The sequence below is a fragment of the Carcharhinus amblyrhynchos genome, chromosome 15 (genome assembly GCF_965287045.1).
Source record: "Carcharhinus amblyrhynchos chromosome 15, sCarAmb.v2.hapA, whole genome shotgun sequence".
In the NCBI taxonomy this organism is placed as follows: Eukaryota; Metazoa; Chordata; class Chondrichthyes; order Carcharhiniformes; family Carcharhinidae; genus Carcharhinus; species Carcharhinus amblyrhynchos.
Genome location: NC_137338.1, coordinates 40,920,740 through 40,934,440, shown reverse-complemented (window position 1 = coordinate 40,934,440; position 13,701 = coordinate 40,920,740). Strand labels below are relative to the sequence as shown.

The window sequence follows — 13,701 nt, the reverse complement described above, 5'->3', positions numbered from 1 at the left end:
TTGAACATCCACACTGGACAGTCAAAACAAGTTTTTTTATGTAGGTACAAAATGTGTACAATAGGCAAAGTATTTACTTAACATGAGCTGTATATTGGTTAGTAAAATTGAAAATCAGCCATGATGTTCTTGACTGGTGGAGCAGGCTGAAGTAGCTGGCACCTGCTCCTATTTCTTATGTTCCAAATGACCAATCTTGAAAGGACCTTTTGTGAAACATATTACTGCATTCTGTCTCACTAAATTAACCAACAAAAACTGTTTGTTCTTGAGGAAAATCCATTTCTTTTATTCATGATTATGTCCATTAATATTTTATCAGCAGCGATTAAAAATAGTTGCTGATTTCACTTAAATTAATTAATGTTGGCAATTGGATTGCATGTTGGATTTGATCAGCGTTCCAACATTGTTGGAACTTGAATGATGAGATTAATGTATTCTCTCCCTGATGGATATGGAATCTAAGGTTTTTAAAAAAAACTGTTCATCCTCTGCATATTATTGCCTGTGAGAATGTACAGTACAAAGCTGCAGACACTTTAGCATAAAATTCAATTCACAAAATTGTCACCTCCACTAAAGAGAGGACTCAAGGATGACAAGCTCTTCTGAGGCTTTCCTGAGGCATATCAGGAAAGGGTTCTGTTTTTGCAATGCTGCTGGACCTAATACAGAGCAAACACTTCCTCTCACTGTGAGAATATACAGGAGGTGCTTTATGTATATTCTGCGTTATAACTGAAAGTAATGGCTACTGACATTGGAAAACAACTTGGCCTATTCCCCAGTTCTGATATTCCTGAACTTAAGCAACAGAAAATGCATCCAAATAAACCCACGCTAAAACAATAAAAAATGTGTTAACGTTTCTATGGATTGGGAAGAGGTGTGGGCCAACCTGTAAGACTTGTGCAGCCATTTAATCAGCATCAGGTTTTATTTTGACCTTCATGTAATTTATCCTTAATTTCATGCAGGAACATGAACAACTCAGCTACTCCTCTACAAGGTCCAAATCTTCCAGTGTAATCATTAATGGACTGAAGCATGCTACGAAATATGTATTTCAGATCCGTGCCCGGACTGCAGCTGGATATGGCAGTTACAGTCAGAAGTTTGAGTTTGAAACCGGAGATGAATGTAGGTTTATTTGGATTGTTGACCATAACATTTACTTATGTTTTCTTTAACATTTGGACACATTGTTATTTGCTTGCTTTGGTCTTCTTCATAGTATAACTGTATTTTTTTTACAATTTATAAACTCATGAACTAAAAAATTAGCAAAACCTCATTGCTTCTTTAAGATAATTCATTGTTACCTCAGAGTTTTGTTTTGTTATGACAATATATCATGTTTGATGCCCATGTTACATGCTTAACAGATTGAAAGCAAACTTATTTTTCTGATTACATCAAAACCTGTACATTACTAGCAGATTGTAATCATCAGATTAGCATCCAAATAATAGCAATTAAAATGTTGCTTTGTTTTCATCCTAAATGATAGCTAAGATTTCATAGTTGATTCAGCTAATAATGGTTTGCTACATAACTTCCCTCTGAATTCAGGCTCATTAAAAATGACAGACTCAAACATGTCATGATATAAGGATAACATACTGCAATTGACTTGTACTGCATAGATAAAGCGATAGTAAAGCTCACAATTGCCATGCACAATGTCATTTGGCACTCTACCACTTCATGTTATCATAACTTGCATTCCTTTTCTTTGGAAGGCTGGTTAATTGTTAAGCTCAGGTGCCAATAAAAGTGTGCCACACAAGAGAGGTTGGCAACTGTACTTTATTCCCGAATACTCCTTTAATAAGATGATGGAACAGAGTTTTTGCTACTTGCCCGGTGACCTATCTGCTGTCTTTCCTTTAGAATCTGATACAAACTGAAACACCCAGAAAGGGAAGATTTCATATTAGGTTGTATTTTCTCTCACTGACTCATCAAAACTCAAATTAAGCAAAAGTAGGTGAGAAGTTGTGCTAGTTAGGATTGTGCTTTTGGATGTGATGATTACCGTTAGAACTCCAAAATGGTATCTGTGATGCAAAAGCACACACATTGGTGAGGTATGTCCCACCTGATCCCATTTGATGCAGACATTAATGAGTAGGCAATGAATATCTGCCAAGTATTCAGAGTAGGCAGATCATGATCTCAATCACGCAGCAGCAATGTTATGTTGGAACACAATGTTCCAGCCAATACTCTCTCTTAAACTTGCACATCTGAACATGCATTCAGCAGCAGGACACACACCCAACTGGTAGGATTTAAAGGAATCGACTACTTTCGGGTTGGTTGCTGATTGATTTCTTTGAGTTTTTTTCCAATTCTATGAAAGTTGGGTGCTTTTTATAATTGTGTCAAGTTGCAAACGTTTACAGGGAGTGTTGTGGCAGCAGATGATGTGCTTTTGCTGATTTGGGGACATTTGCACGAAGCAGCTGTTCGCACTTTTACTCATTCCCATTGACCATAGTTTGAAAGGGAGAATAGATAGTGCCACAAAGAGCAGGGCAAGCTGCTGGAAGAGGAATGAGGAAGAAATAGATAGAGGGCTTTGAACAAGAGGCCATCCCAGCCCAGGGATTTCAGGGCACACTTCTTTTACCTGAATCTTGGCAAGAAACTAAGTGCCTGATGTCTGAACTTCACTAAGGATTTTGTCACTGAAATCTGCCACCTGCTGCAGAAACAACAGGAACAGCAGAGCAAGATCAGCATTGCCAGTGACTACAGTAACGCATTTGACTCCTTCTGGGTTTGCACTGAAAATATTTCTTGCCAGCAAGAAAGCAGAGACAGCACATGGCTTTGCTAGGAGAGCAGGTTCCCCATGAAACAGGGTACTGTTGGCTGCACGCATATTGCTTTATGGTTGTGCTTGTCAATTCTGCTCTATGCTAAAACCAGAAAAAGACTTAACTTCCGGCAATGACCTTCACAGCATTCTGCTCCCATTGCCTTTTGAGCATATAACTGCATGATCTCGACCTCTTGTCTCCCTGAGAATACAAGAAATCTCTGCTGTTTTCACCCCTGTACCAAAGCCTCCAGCAAAATGTTCAAAAACCATGGAGTACAGGCTTTCTTCTGTTGTATCATTCTTCACTCCTTCCCTGCTAGATTTAATTCAATCATAAATCCTAACACCTGCTCCACCTATCGCGCATCTCTCCTTAGAAAAGTATGGGTTAGTCCAAAGCCGTGCAGGTTTGCTTTAATTGATACTAGTTTCATACAATATTGGCTCTGTGCTAATGCATCCAGCTAGACACAAAAATAATTCAAATGTAGAAGCAGGGCAAAGTTGAAGTATCCAACTTAACCCCCAATCAGTTTGCTCAAAAGGGAGAAAATTGAAATAAAGCATAAATACTTAATTTGTATAAATGGGACATGCAGTTTTCCTTTGACTAAAGTTCTACTAAATATGTGTATATACTAAAATTCTGTTTGAAAGTCTAAAGTGAAGCAGATTGCAATTTTAATCTCAGAGGGACTAGTCCATATTGAGACCACTTTTCTGTTAATTACTCTCACTCACGTTCAAGGTAGCCAGCTCAAGCAGACTTTTGCATTGATCTGAACAATGTCTCTTTTAAGAAGAGGAATCAGCAAAAAAATTACCTTCTTCCAGCTTACCATCTTTAGTTAGCAGCAGCTAGATTAGAAATATCCCAGATAGTAAGATGGTCCAGGGGTGTCTCTTCAATAATCTGTCTTCCCATTTAGGATTGCACAAAGAGAGGTTCTTGGAATTATATACAGAAACTATTTGAGATAATATATTTTACCAACTTATCTAAAAAAAATTAAAGAATCGAGTATGCAGTACACTTTAAGAGGCTAAGTACACGCAACGTTAAAGATTCTAAAAAGATGGAAAACATAATCTTAGTTCTAATATAGAATCCAAAAGTTAAACCTCTACAATGCCACAGTCATAATATCTTAGGCTATCCATCAAAATCTTAAATAAAATGTTACCTTAAATCCCCGAGTATCAACCTACTTGCTTAGCAAGACACTTTTCTCAAATTAAAAGTAGATGCATCTGATTATGCATTCGCCACCTTTTAGCTTGAGAAGCACTGATTGAGGATTTCAATACTTCACAGTATTCAATGGTGAAGTTTCTATCTTTCTACAGTTTCTAATCTGATTAGCTCATATTTTGCAAAAGTGGGTGTTGCCTCTGTGTAACTTCTCATATAATGCCAAAGCTTTCTAACTGCCTTGCCATGTAAGGACATCATCAGCTCTAGCTCCCAATATATATAAAAGAGTACAGATCCAATGTTTCTGAATTATGCCTTATAACCTCAAAGCCGTTTGGTGCTTTCCAAATTGTCCCTTCTGACACTTCTATCGCTGTCCATATAGCGGACCTTTGACATGTTGGAAACACTATGGGAGTGGTAGCTGCTTCATGGCTTACAACGTTGTGCGTCTCTCACTGTCCCCTCACCGTGGTACTTCTCAGATCTGCTCTTTGTCACTGCAAAGTCAATTATCTTCTTTTACTGTTCATCATCTGATCTATTGCCAAAGTCCACTAGACTGTGACCTCTAGTGCTGCCACCATATTTTAATGATGTCTTGATGTTGTTGCTGAGATTCAACTATTATCATGCTTTCTATTCTTACTGTACCTTGATGAGATTTTGCTTCCCTTTGACAGAGTTGAGATATTGGGACAGTTTAACTTCAAACAATGTAACAATTTATTCAGAACTATTTAGAAAGACCCCAGGATAAACACATAGCATTCAGGACATAGTCTACTCTCCACCTAGCACTTTTGGAACTTCTTGGTCATCTGATGACTAAGTTACATCAGTAATAGCATCATAGTCTCATTAATGTATCCATTATCCCATTACTCTAGCCACACGTGCTCAGTTATTACTCTCTGAATCATATCATTGATCAGCTTGTGTCCTGAGAAACCATACTTATAATCTAAGATAGTGGTGGAGAACGATGAAGATTTCACAGAAATCCTCTGGAGATTTCTATTACTATTGCTTTTTCGAGGTCAAAGCTTGTTGCCCTTCTTTAAAATTAAAGCATTGTGACAACTATCAGAAAATTGAATTGCATGATGTAATTCTGCTGGTCATAAACTGCCACTGTTGAACAGCGACAGTAATCTCCTGAAACATGTACTTCACGTGTCACTCAGCAGAAGGAATGACAGGAGAATTTCCTCACTTTGTGTAACAGAGGAAAATAGAAATGCAGACCTCAAAGCTGTAATCTGCTCCCCTACTTTCCCATTAGTGATCTCCTTGATGGCCCCCCTCTTACAATGTGCAATGTCAAGCAGAGCCTCCCATCTATACCTAGTCATGGGAAAGGGGACTTCTACAACTACATCTGAGATAAATAGAGCAACACTCTGTCTTCCAACTGACCTCAGAGACATTTTCAAATAAAGAAATGGCACACAAAGTAAAACCAAATCGAGAATACCTGCCTCTTTATATTGTTTTGATCTTTAAACCCATCACCTCCCTCCCACTCCCTCCGTCTGAGGCATTTCTAATGTCCAGATTTTTTTTTATCAGGATGACCCTGGAACTCATAACTGGACCTAGGCTAATGACATCAACATTGTGCAAAACATTGTACTTCCATTGAGGATCACACCCAATCAAAAACAGTCTACTAAATTCCACCCCATAGTGCATTTAATTTCTTTGTCTAAACTTGGCTTTTGTAAGTTAACCTATAATGCTGCAAGACTTCATGTGACACCTTGCTATGGGTGAGTTCAGGCTACGAAATGAGGCACCATATTTACATTTGCAGAATTTTGTGATCTGAGATCCCAGTGAAGTGTATTTGTCGTAATGGTTCACTGCAGTGTAAGTGAGTAATCTGCTGCTGGCTGACTTACAGACACCCATGTTGACTGCTCTTCCCAGTGTAATGTAGATCAAAATAGCATGATGTTATTTTACAAGATCCTTCTGGGTCACTGCAAGGAAGATTGGCCAGATAATCCAGTCTGAAACACACATTAGTTTGTAGTAAGTGACTGATGTTATGTTTGCCAGAGGAACTACCTTCACAACTTCCCCCACAGGAAAGGAGGCACTGACAGAGATTATATCTAGCTTTCTTTGGGGGCTAAATGCAAAGTACTGTGGATGCTGGAACCTGAAACAAAAATAGAAAATGCTGGAGAAACTCAACGGATCTGAAAGCATCTGTGAAGAGAGAGTAGAGCCAAAGTTTTGAGTCAGGATGACTCTTTGCCAATTCTGACAAGCATTTTCTGTTTTTGTTTCCTTGGGAGCTGACTTCCCAAGGATCCAGGATCTTATGAATGTCACCAATGAGGGCCTGAGGCCTCTAGACATTGACCTGAATTCTTTCATAGACAGGAAGAGATTCAACTCCACAAACATTCAGCTGATAGCTGACAACAGAAATGTAATACTGCTGAATCCATGGAGCTCCCCAGATGCGTTATTTTGCCCCAATCTATGGTCCCTAAATTTTTTAAAGGTCCTGAGAGAATGAAAGATGTCTGTTGGGAGTCTTGAGAATACACTTTACATCTATGAGTGATAAATCAGATTAATTGTGATCCCAACTTCCCTCACCCCTGTAGCAACTGATTACAAATACAATGAAATCTATCGACAGTGAAAGACAATTAGAGCAACAACTTTGCTGCTGAGACTGCTGAGCAAGAATGCCACTCTGCAGTGCAACCAAAGTAATCACCCTGCGTTACGTAAGTATATCATTGTAAAAGTGCTTTAAATACTTCTGCTTTGAACAATAAACATTCTATTGCTGGATTGCAACATGGATATGCCAATAGATACTGAAAAATACATCTAGGCCATTCTGTGCCAATGTGCTAACCATGTTAAACAGAACCTATCTTGCACTATTGGAGAAATAGATCTCAAGTTCAATTTATATCTCGGAGTATTTTTATGTGATTCCTAATTCGACACTTGAATAGTCACAGCCTTCATTTGTTCAGTTCTATGTTATTCAATTCTGAAATCATAACCTTATTTGGTTCATTCTGGTGTAACATTTACATTATGACAAGGACTTCCCAAGATTACAGTTGGCAAAACTGGCTTTTGCATTCCCTATTGTACGAAGATAATATTCATATGCTGTCTGGATTAAGTCTGTAATCGTACAAGGAAATATGAGAATTGACTAATATATAAAATCAGCTTACAAACAGCCACTCTTGCATGGATTCAGCCTTTTGGAGTACATTTTCAATAAGTCATCTCTGGTCCTTTTCTCTTTGTCTCTTTTACACCATTTTTGATATTATCATATTTTACTTGTCATGTGTATGCACTTCCGAATCAGTTTAATTAATTCTTAAAACAATTGTATAAGGCCTTGGTGAGCACTATACAGTGTTGGCCCCCATATTTTTGGAAGAATATAGTTTTGACTCAAAGGCAGTAAAGTCAGCCTTCACTGGATGATTTCCTGGGATGACAGTGTTCTCCCACGAAGAGAGGCTGAGGAAATTGGGCCTATACTCAAGAGTTTAGGAGAATGAGATGTGATCAGGCGAAGAAGATTCTAAAGGGGCTTGACAAGGTACATGCTGAAAGATTGTTTCCTCTAGAAAGAGAATCTCGAACATGGGGGCACAATCTCAAGGTAAGGGACCCATCATTCAGGACTAAAATAAGGAGAAATTTCTCCACTCAAGAGGGTTCTGAATCTTTGAAATTCTGTACCCCAGAATGTTATGGATGGTCCATTCCTGTGTATATTCTAGGCCAGGGTAGATTATTCACCTCCCAGGGTATCTAGGGATATCAAGAGAGGGTGGGAAAGTAGAGTTGAGGCCAAAAATCTGCAACAACCATACTGAATGATGGAGCAAGCTTGAGGAGGCATAAGATCTATTCCTGTACCTATTTTGTATGTTCATCAACCAAAGTAACCTGGCATTTTACTGTTGAAGCAATAGTCTAGTCTAGATATCTGACCAACTCACAAAAACTTAGGATTGCAAATCAACTATACAACACAAACAGATGAGATTTTAACTCACTAAAGTCCCATTTATTTGCATATGCAAAATCAGTCCCCAAACTGTGCAGCACTCTGCAGGCTTTATTACAACAATTAAATGCAAATCAATGAGATGCATGCTATTTTTGATTAAACTGTTTGAGTGAGAATACTGCTGACCATGACGGGAGAAGCAAACTTTGAAGTTCTAAGTTCAGCAAACCTTCTAGTTCAGTTTAAGGGCCAACTTGCTTTTATCAAGTGCTATTATCAAACTGAATGCAATTTATTGCCGCTTCTCCTACGGTCTTCAAGGCTTCAAACTCTATGACAGAAACAAATTAAGACAAGGCATTCAAACAATTGAAAAATTTCAAATTTTGCTGTATATTCTGATTGACACAGAGCAAAATATATTGAGATTGATGGTGATGGGTGGTCAGTCTATCTGAAATGAAAGCAGATTGAATTTCAGCCCTCAGCATACATCTACTTTTGTGGTTTACTTTGAAATGTATGTATTTTTGTTGAAAGAAAACTTTTTTTTTGTCCAAGGTCACATTCAGCCATGTTAACTATTAAGACCTCTTTGAGTTCCAAATGATTATTTGGATTGAAGTCAGATGGTCTTTAAAAAAAAGTCTGATCAGTTAAGTGTCTTCTTCTTCCTAATTGGCATTTGTATTTATTCTTATTGATACTTTCTAATTGCACTATTCACCCGTCATGCCATTCAACAACTTTCTCCCCAGTGTGATCTTCCCCCCAGTTTGTTGCACCCAAGCTAAAATTTCATTAATCTCATTGCAGCAAGAAAACAGATGCAAATTGCAGGTGATGTTGTCCTCACCCACCACTCTATAAATACCTCCTTTTTATTCTCTTCCCGCATCTATAAATGTATGAAGCAGATAAAGTGCACGCTTATGTCTATTTTTGTAGCTAGCCTTTCCTGGAACAAGTCATTGGTCTGCTGCCAGAGGCTATGATTTGAGGCACTTCACTCCACATCAAGCCTGGCGGACTATGAAATTCTCCTACTCATACCCCGTCCATGGGAGTATTGGAAGGATTTACAGTATCATTTTGGTCACATGATGAATGCATGCTTAGGTGTAGGAACACTACCACTGAAAGAAGAAAAATAGTAACATAAAACGCAATACTTCAGAAGAACAGCAGAAACTGTATACACTCACTCTGTGTAATCACTCTGAAAACCTTCCTCAGGCCCAATGCATCTCCTCAGGTTTTATCTCCTGGTACTACACGATTCAGCATCTCTTGCTTAGATAAGTCTCAGCCTAGACAACATACACATGGTATACAGAAGTCTCACTATTTGCTCCCTTAGCTGCCTTTTATACATTAAAAAATATTTGCAAACAACCCTTAACAATCTCTTTCTCAGTTCCTCTGTTATTTAAAGCAGGTATGAGAGGCAAGTTTTTTACACAGAAATGGGAAGTCCCTGGCAGTGGTAGAAGCAAATACAATAGCAATGATTAGGAGGTATCTTGACAGGTGTATGAATAGGCAGGGAATAGAGAGAAACTGACCGCATAGAGGCAAAAGGTCTTTAGTTTCAAAAGTTTCGATGCAGACCTGGTGGGCTGAAGGGCCTGTTCCTGTGCTCTACTGTTCTTTGTTCTTTGTGTCTGTTCACCTGACTTTCAAATAAAACATAAATAGTTTTATTTCTCAGCTTGGGTGGCGATTGAGAGCTGTTATCAGCTGGGCCGTGTATCTGTCTTATTTACCCCATGTGTTACAATGCATTTTTATCTTAACACAGAGAGAAGGACTTAGTTAGAGAGTCTCTTACTCACTGACAGGATACACCAGTTAATAAGCTCATAGTTTATTTAAATGCGTCGTGCCACAATGCTGTCCATCCCACTTGAACCATTTTGAAGTGACTGGTCTTCTACACCTTACCTGAGCCTCCACTGCCTCAAATCGTTCAGATTCACAATCCTCAGCCCTAAATGCTGAATTGTGTACATATGATGCCTGCAATTTGTTTTTAAGCTGTCTAATGTCCCAAACGTCCTTGGAATAGTTCAGTAAAGGGACTATTGAATCCTAGAAAGGATTGGGGTGGATTCTAGTTTATCCCTGTACTTCCACTGCACCCAGCCCCTGACCCTTATCTCCACCTCTATACTTTTGCGAATTTTGCAAGCATTTGTTTTGTATACACACGAGGCTGATGAAAATGGAATAAAACTGTAAGTGTTGGAAAGCTTCAGAAAATCTGGCAGCATCTACGGAGGGAGAATTAGAATTAACAGGCAGAATCTTGCTCATTTTAAACATAGTCTCAACCATATTCCTAACCTTATCTGTTGGTAGTGCACCTGCCAGCAACATCTCATTCCTAAATGGCCACCTCCAAATCTGACATCTGGTTAACGGCAGCAGCCTAGTGAATAAGGCACACCAGAACTAGATTGGATGAATCCATGGACATTGAGAGTGGAAATTGCGGATGCACTGGTCATAATCTTTCAGTCTTCCTTAGACTTGGTAATGTTGCTAATGGACTGGGAAATTGCATTGGTCAGACTTTGTTAAAAAAAGGATGTACAAATAAAACCAGAATCTATAGGCCAATCCGTTTAATCTCGGTGGTAGGGAAGCTCTGGAACAATAATTTGCGACAAGTTTAGTAGTCATTTATGCAAATATGAGTTAATTAAAGAATTCCAGTATGGATTTGTTAAGGGTAAACTGTGTTTAATTAACTTATTGGAGTTTTGATACGATTAACAAAAAAGAGTTGATGAGGGTAATGCTGCTGATGTGGTTTACTCGGACTTCATAAAAGCAGTTAATACAGTGCCACACAAAAACTTTTGATAAAATTAGCATTCATGAAATAAAAGGGTCATTAGAACACAAATGCAAAATTGACTGGGTGATAAGAAACAGTGTGTAGTTGTTAAGGGTTATTTTTGGACCAGAACAGGGTTGGTAGTGAAGTTCCCCACGGATCAGTGTTAAGATCTCTATTCTTCCTGATATATATAATGACCTAGACTTTAACGTATTGGCCACAATTCCAAAATTTCTGACAGTACAAAACTTGAAGCTATTGTGAACTGTGAAGAGGACATCAAAAGGACATGGATAGGTTGGTTGAATGAGTGAACAAGAAATTTAATGCAGAGAAGAGTGAAGCGATTGATTTTGAGAGGAAGAGCACAGAAAGGTGATAAGAGTAAAGAGTACCATTCTAAAGTAGGTACAGGAGGAGAGAAACCTGAGTAAACAGGGAGAAACTGTTCCCATTGGTGGAAGGATCAAGAACCAAAGAGCACAGATTGAAAGTGATTGGCAAAAGAAGCAATGGTGACATGAGGAAAATCTTCTTCATGCAGCGACTGGTTAGAATCTGGAATGCGCTGCCAGAGAGTGTGGTATGTTGAATTGAGGCATTCAAGAGGGAATTTGATTATTATCTGAAAAGTAATGTGCAGAGCAACAGGGAAAAAGATTGGAATTGGCACTAGGTGAATTGTTCATTCAGAGAACCAGTACAGAAACAACAGGCTGAATGACCTCCTTTGTGCTGTTGTCATTCTAACATTCTATAATATGCAGAAGGTATCATTTGGATCCAGAGCTTAACTACTGTATTGTGCTGGTAGTAGTTACGTATCAAACCTTCGTTGTACTACTACATCCACCTTCCAAAATAACATTTTTAGATCCTAAAAAAAAAATCTTAATTAAGTCTGTGATTGAAAACTGCTATTTGAATTCTGCTAGCCGATCAAAAAGGTATGGCGGCATCCTTCTGTGTTTAATAGTAGTTGGGAGTCACAAAGTGAAATGAGTTTGGGCAGTGTCTCGGATTGTTTTTTTTGTGACTTTAAGTCCCCAGCACAAAGCTATCCTCAAATATTGATTAGAGAATCTCATAAAGCAACCATAACAAATGTTGATGTGGAAACCAATCTGGTTATAGTAACCAAACTTCTCTTCTCACATTGCTAAACAGTAAACGTGATGTTGAGGGTTCTTTCAGCACTGTCATTAATTATTTTTTCACAGTTACCCACAAAGACCAAACTGGATTAAAGTTAAATAGATAGGAATATTTGGAATGCCATGGTTGAGATTTTCCCATCCTGCCGACTGGAGACTGGAAGTTTCTACCTGAAGTCAACAGACCTTTTAATGGCCTGTTAAATTCTCCATCCCGCCCACGATGATTCCCACAGTGGGATGGATTGAAAAATCTAAGCCCGTGTGTCAATCGTGTGTGGCGACCTGCGGTGGGTTACCTATGTTTCTTCCAGAAGCATTTCTATTAACATAGTGAATTCGAAATATGATTTTTAAACAAAATTAATCTGGTTATTATTAAAGTTCTGTTTAATTGCATTAATTCATATCATCTTTAATTTGATTTATTATTGTCACATGTATTGATATATAGTCAAAAGTATTGTTTCTCATGAGCTATACAGACAATCATTCCATTCATTGAGTACATAGGGGAGAAGGAAAGGAGAAAGTGCAGGATATAGTGTTACAATCAAAGCTGTGGTGTGGAGAAAGATCAGAATATGTGGTAGGTCCATTCAAAAGGCTGAAGGCAGCAAGGAATAAGAGCCAATATTAATGGTTATCAGACAAAATGGTAGGGGGAGTTAATTTGTTCCCAACCTCTCTGTACTCGCACTAAGCAAGAATAATGGAACTGATGTGTGATGCACTTCTTTAGGGTGAGCTGAGGTCAGTTTTGGTGCACATGTCATTAGCAAAACCTCAGGGCATCCTGGTTCAGGTTGCCCTCCGTTCTCCCCTCCCCACAAAGTCTTGATGCTGGAAAACTGAAAATGGATTTCAGAGATTTGTCACTGTGGGCTTAATAGGTGGCAAGACCCAGGAAAACAGAAGGTCTAAAGATCCAGTGGGTATCTGATAATTTTAGGACTGCTCTTCTGCATTCTACCAGGCCCACCTCAGGCACTCAGCTAATGTTCTGAGGACCAGGGTTCAAATCCTGTCACAGCAGGTGGTGGAATTTGAATAAACAAAACCTGAAATTAAAAATATACTAATCACCATGAAACCACTGTCAATTGTCAGAAGAACCCATCTGGTTCATTAATGTTATTTAAGAAAGGAAATCTGTTGTCCTTACCTGGTCTACATGTGACTCCAGACCCACAGCAATGTGGTTGACTCTCAACTGTCCTCGGGCAACAAGGGATGGTCAATAAATGCTGGTCAGCCAGCGACACCCACATCCCACAAACAAATAAAAAACACTCCAATCTGAGAAAGTTAATTCCAACATAATTAACTTCAGAAACTTCTTGCATCGGTGTGTAGTTACAGAAGACCAGAATTGCCCCTTGACCTTGTTAACATGCCTCATCCAGTTCTACCAGCCTAAGGAAGCTGCAGAAAATGGGCAGAGACCTGGCTAAATGAGCTTCTGCATCTTCTTCCTGATCTTAGCATGTGGGCACTTGGCATTCCTCAGGAACAAAAGTCAGGAAAATTGGTCAATGTTGGAACACAATAACGAAAAATGCTTCACCTCTAAACATGATTGGAGCCACACTAAAGATGCAACAGGTTGATAGGCCCATCATTTTTAAGGTACCATGACTTCATTGCTGCTGAGTTGAA

The 13,701-nt window shown here is 38.8% G+C and overlaps 1 protein-coding gene across 1 annotated transcript in view; it reads left to right on the top strand.

Moving 5' to 3' along the window:
- The window catches only part of epha6 (eph receptor A6), a 635,583-nt gene that overhangs the window by 509,763 nt on the left and 112,119 nt on the right, over positions 1-13,701 (top strand). The window contains exon 7 of the mRNA XM_080203887.1: positions 981-1,143. Coding sequence (XP_080060013.1) covers positions 981-1,143 — 163 coding nt within the window. The remainder of the gene's footprint in view (positions 1-980; positions 1,144-13,701) is intronic.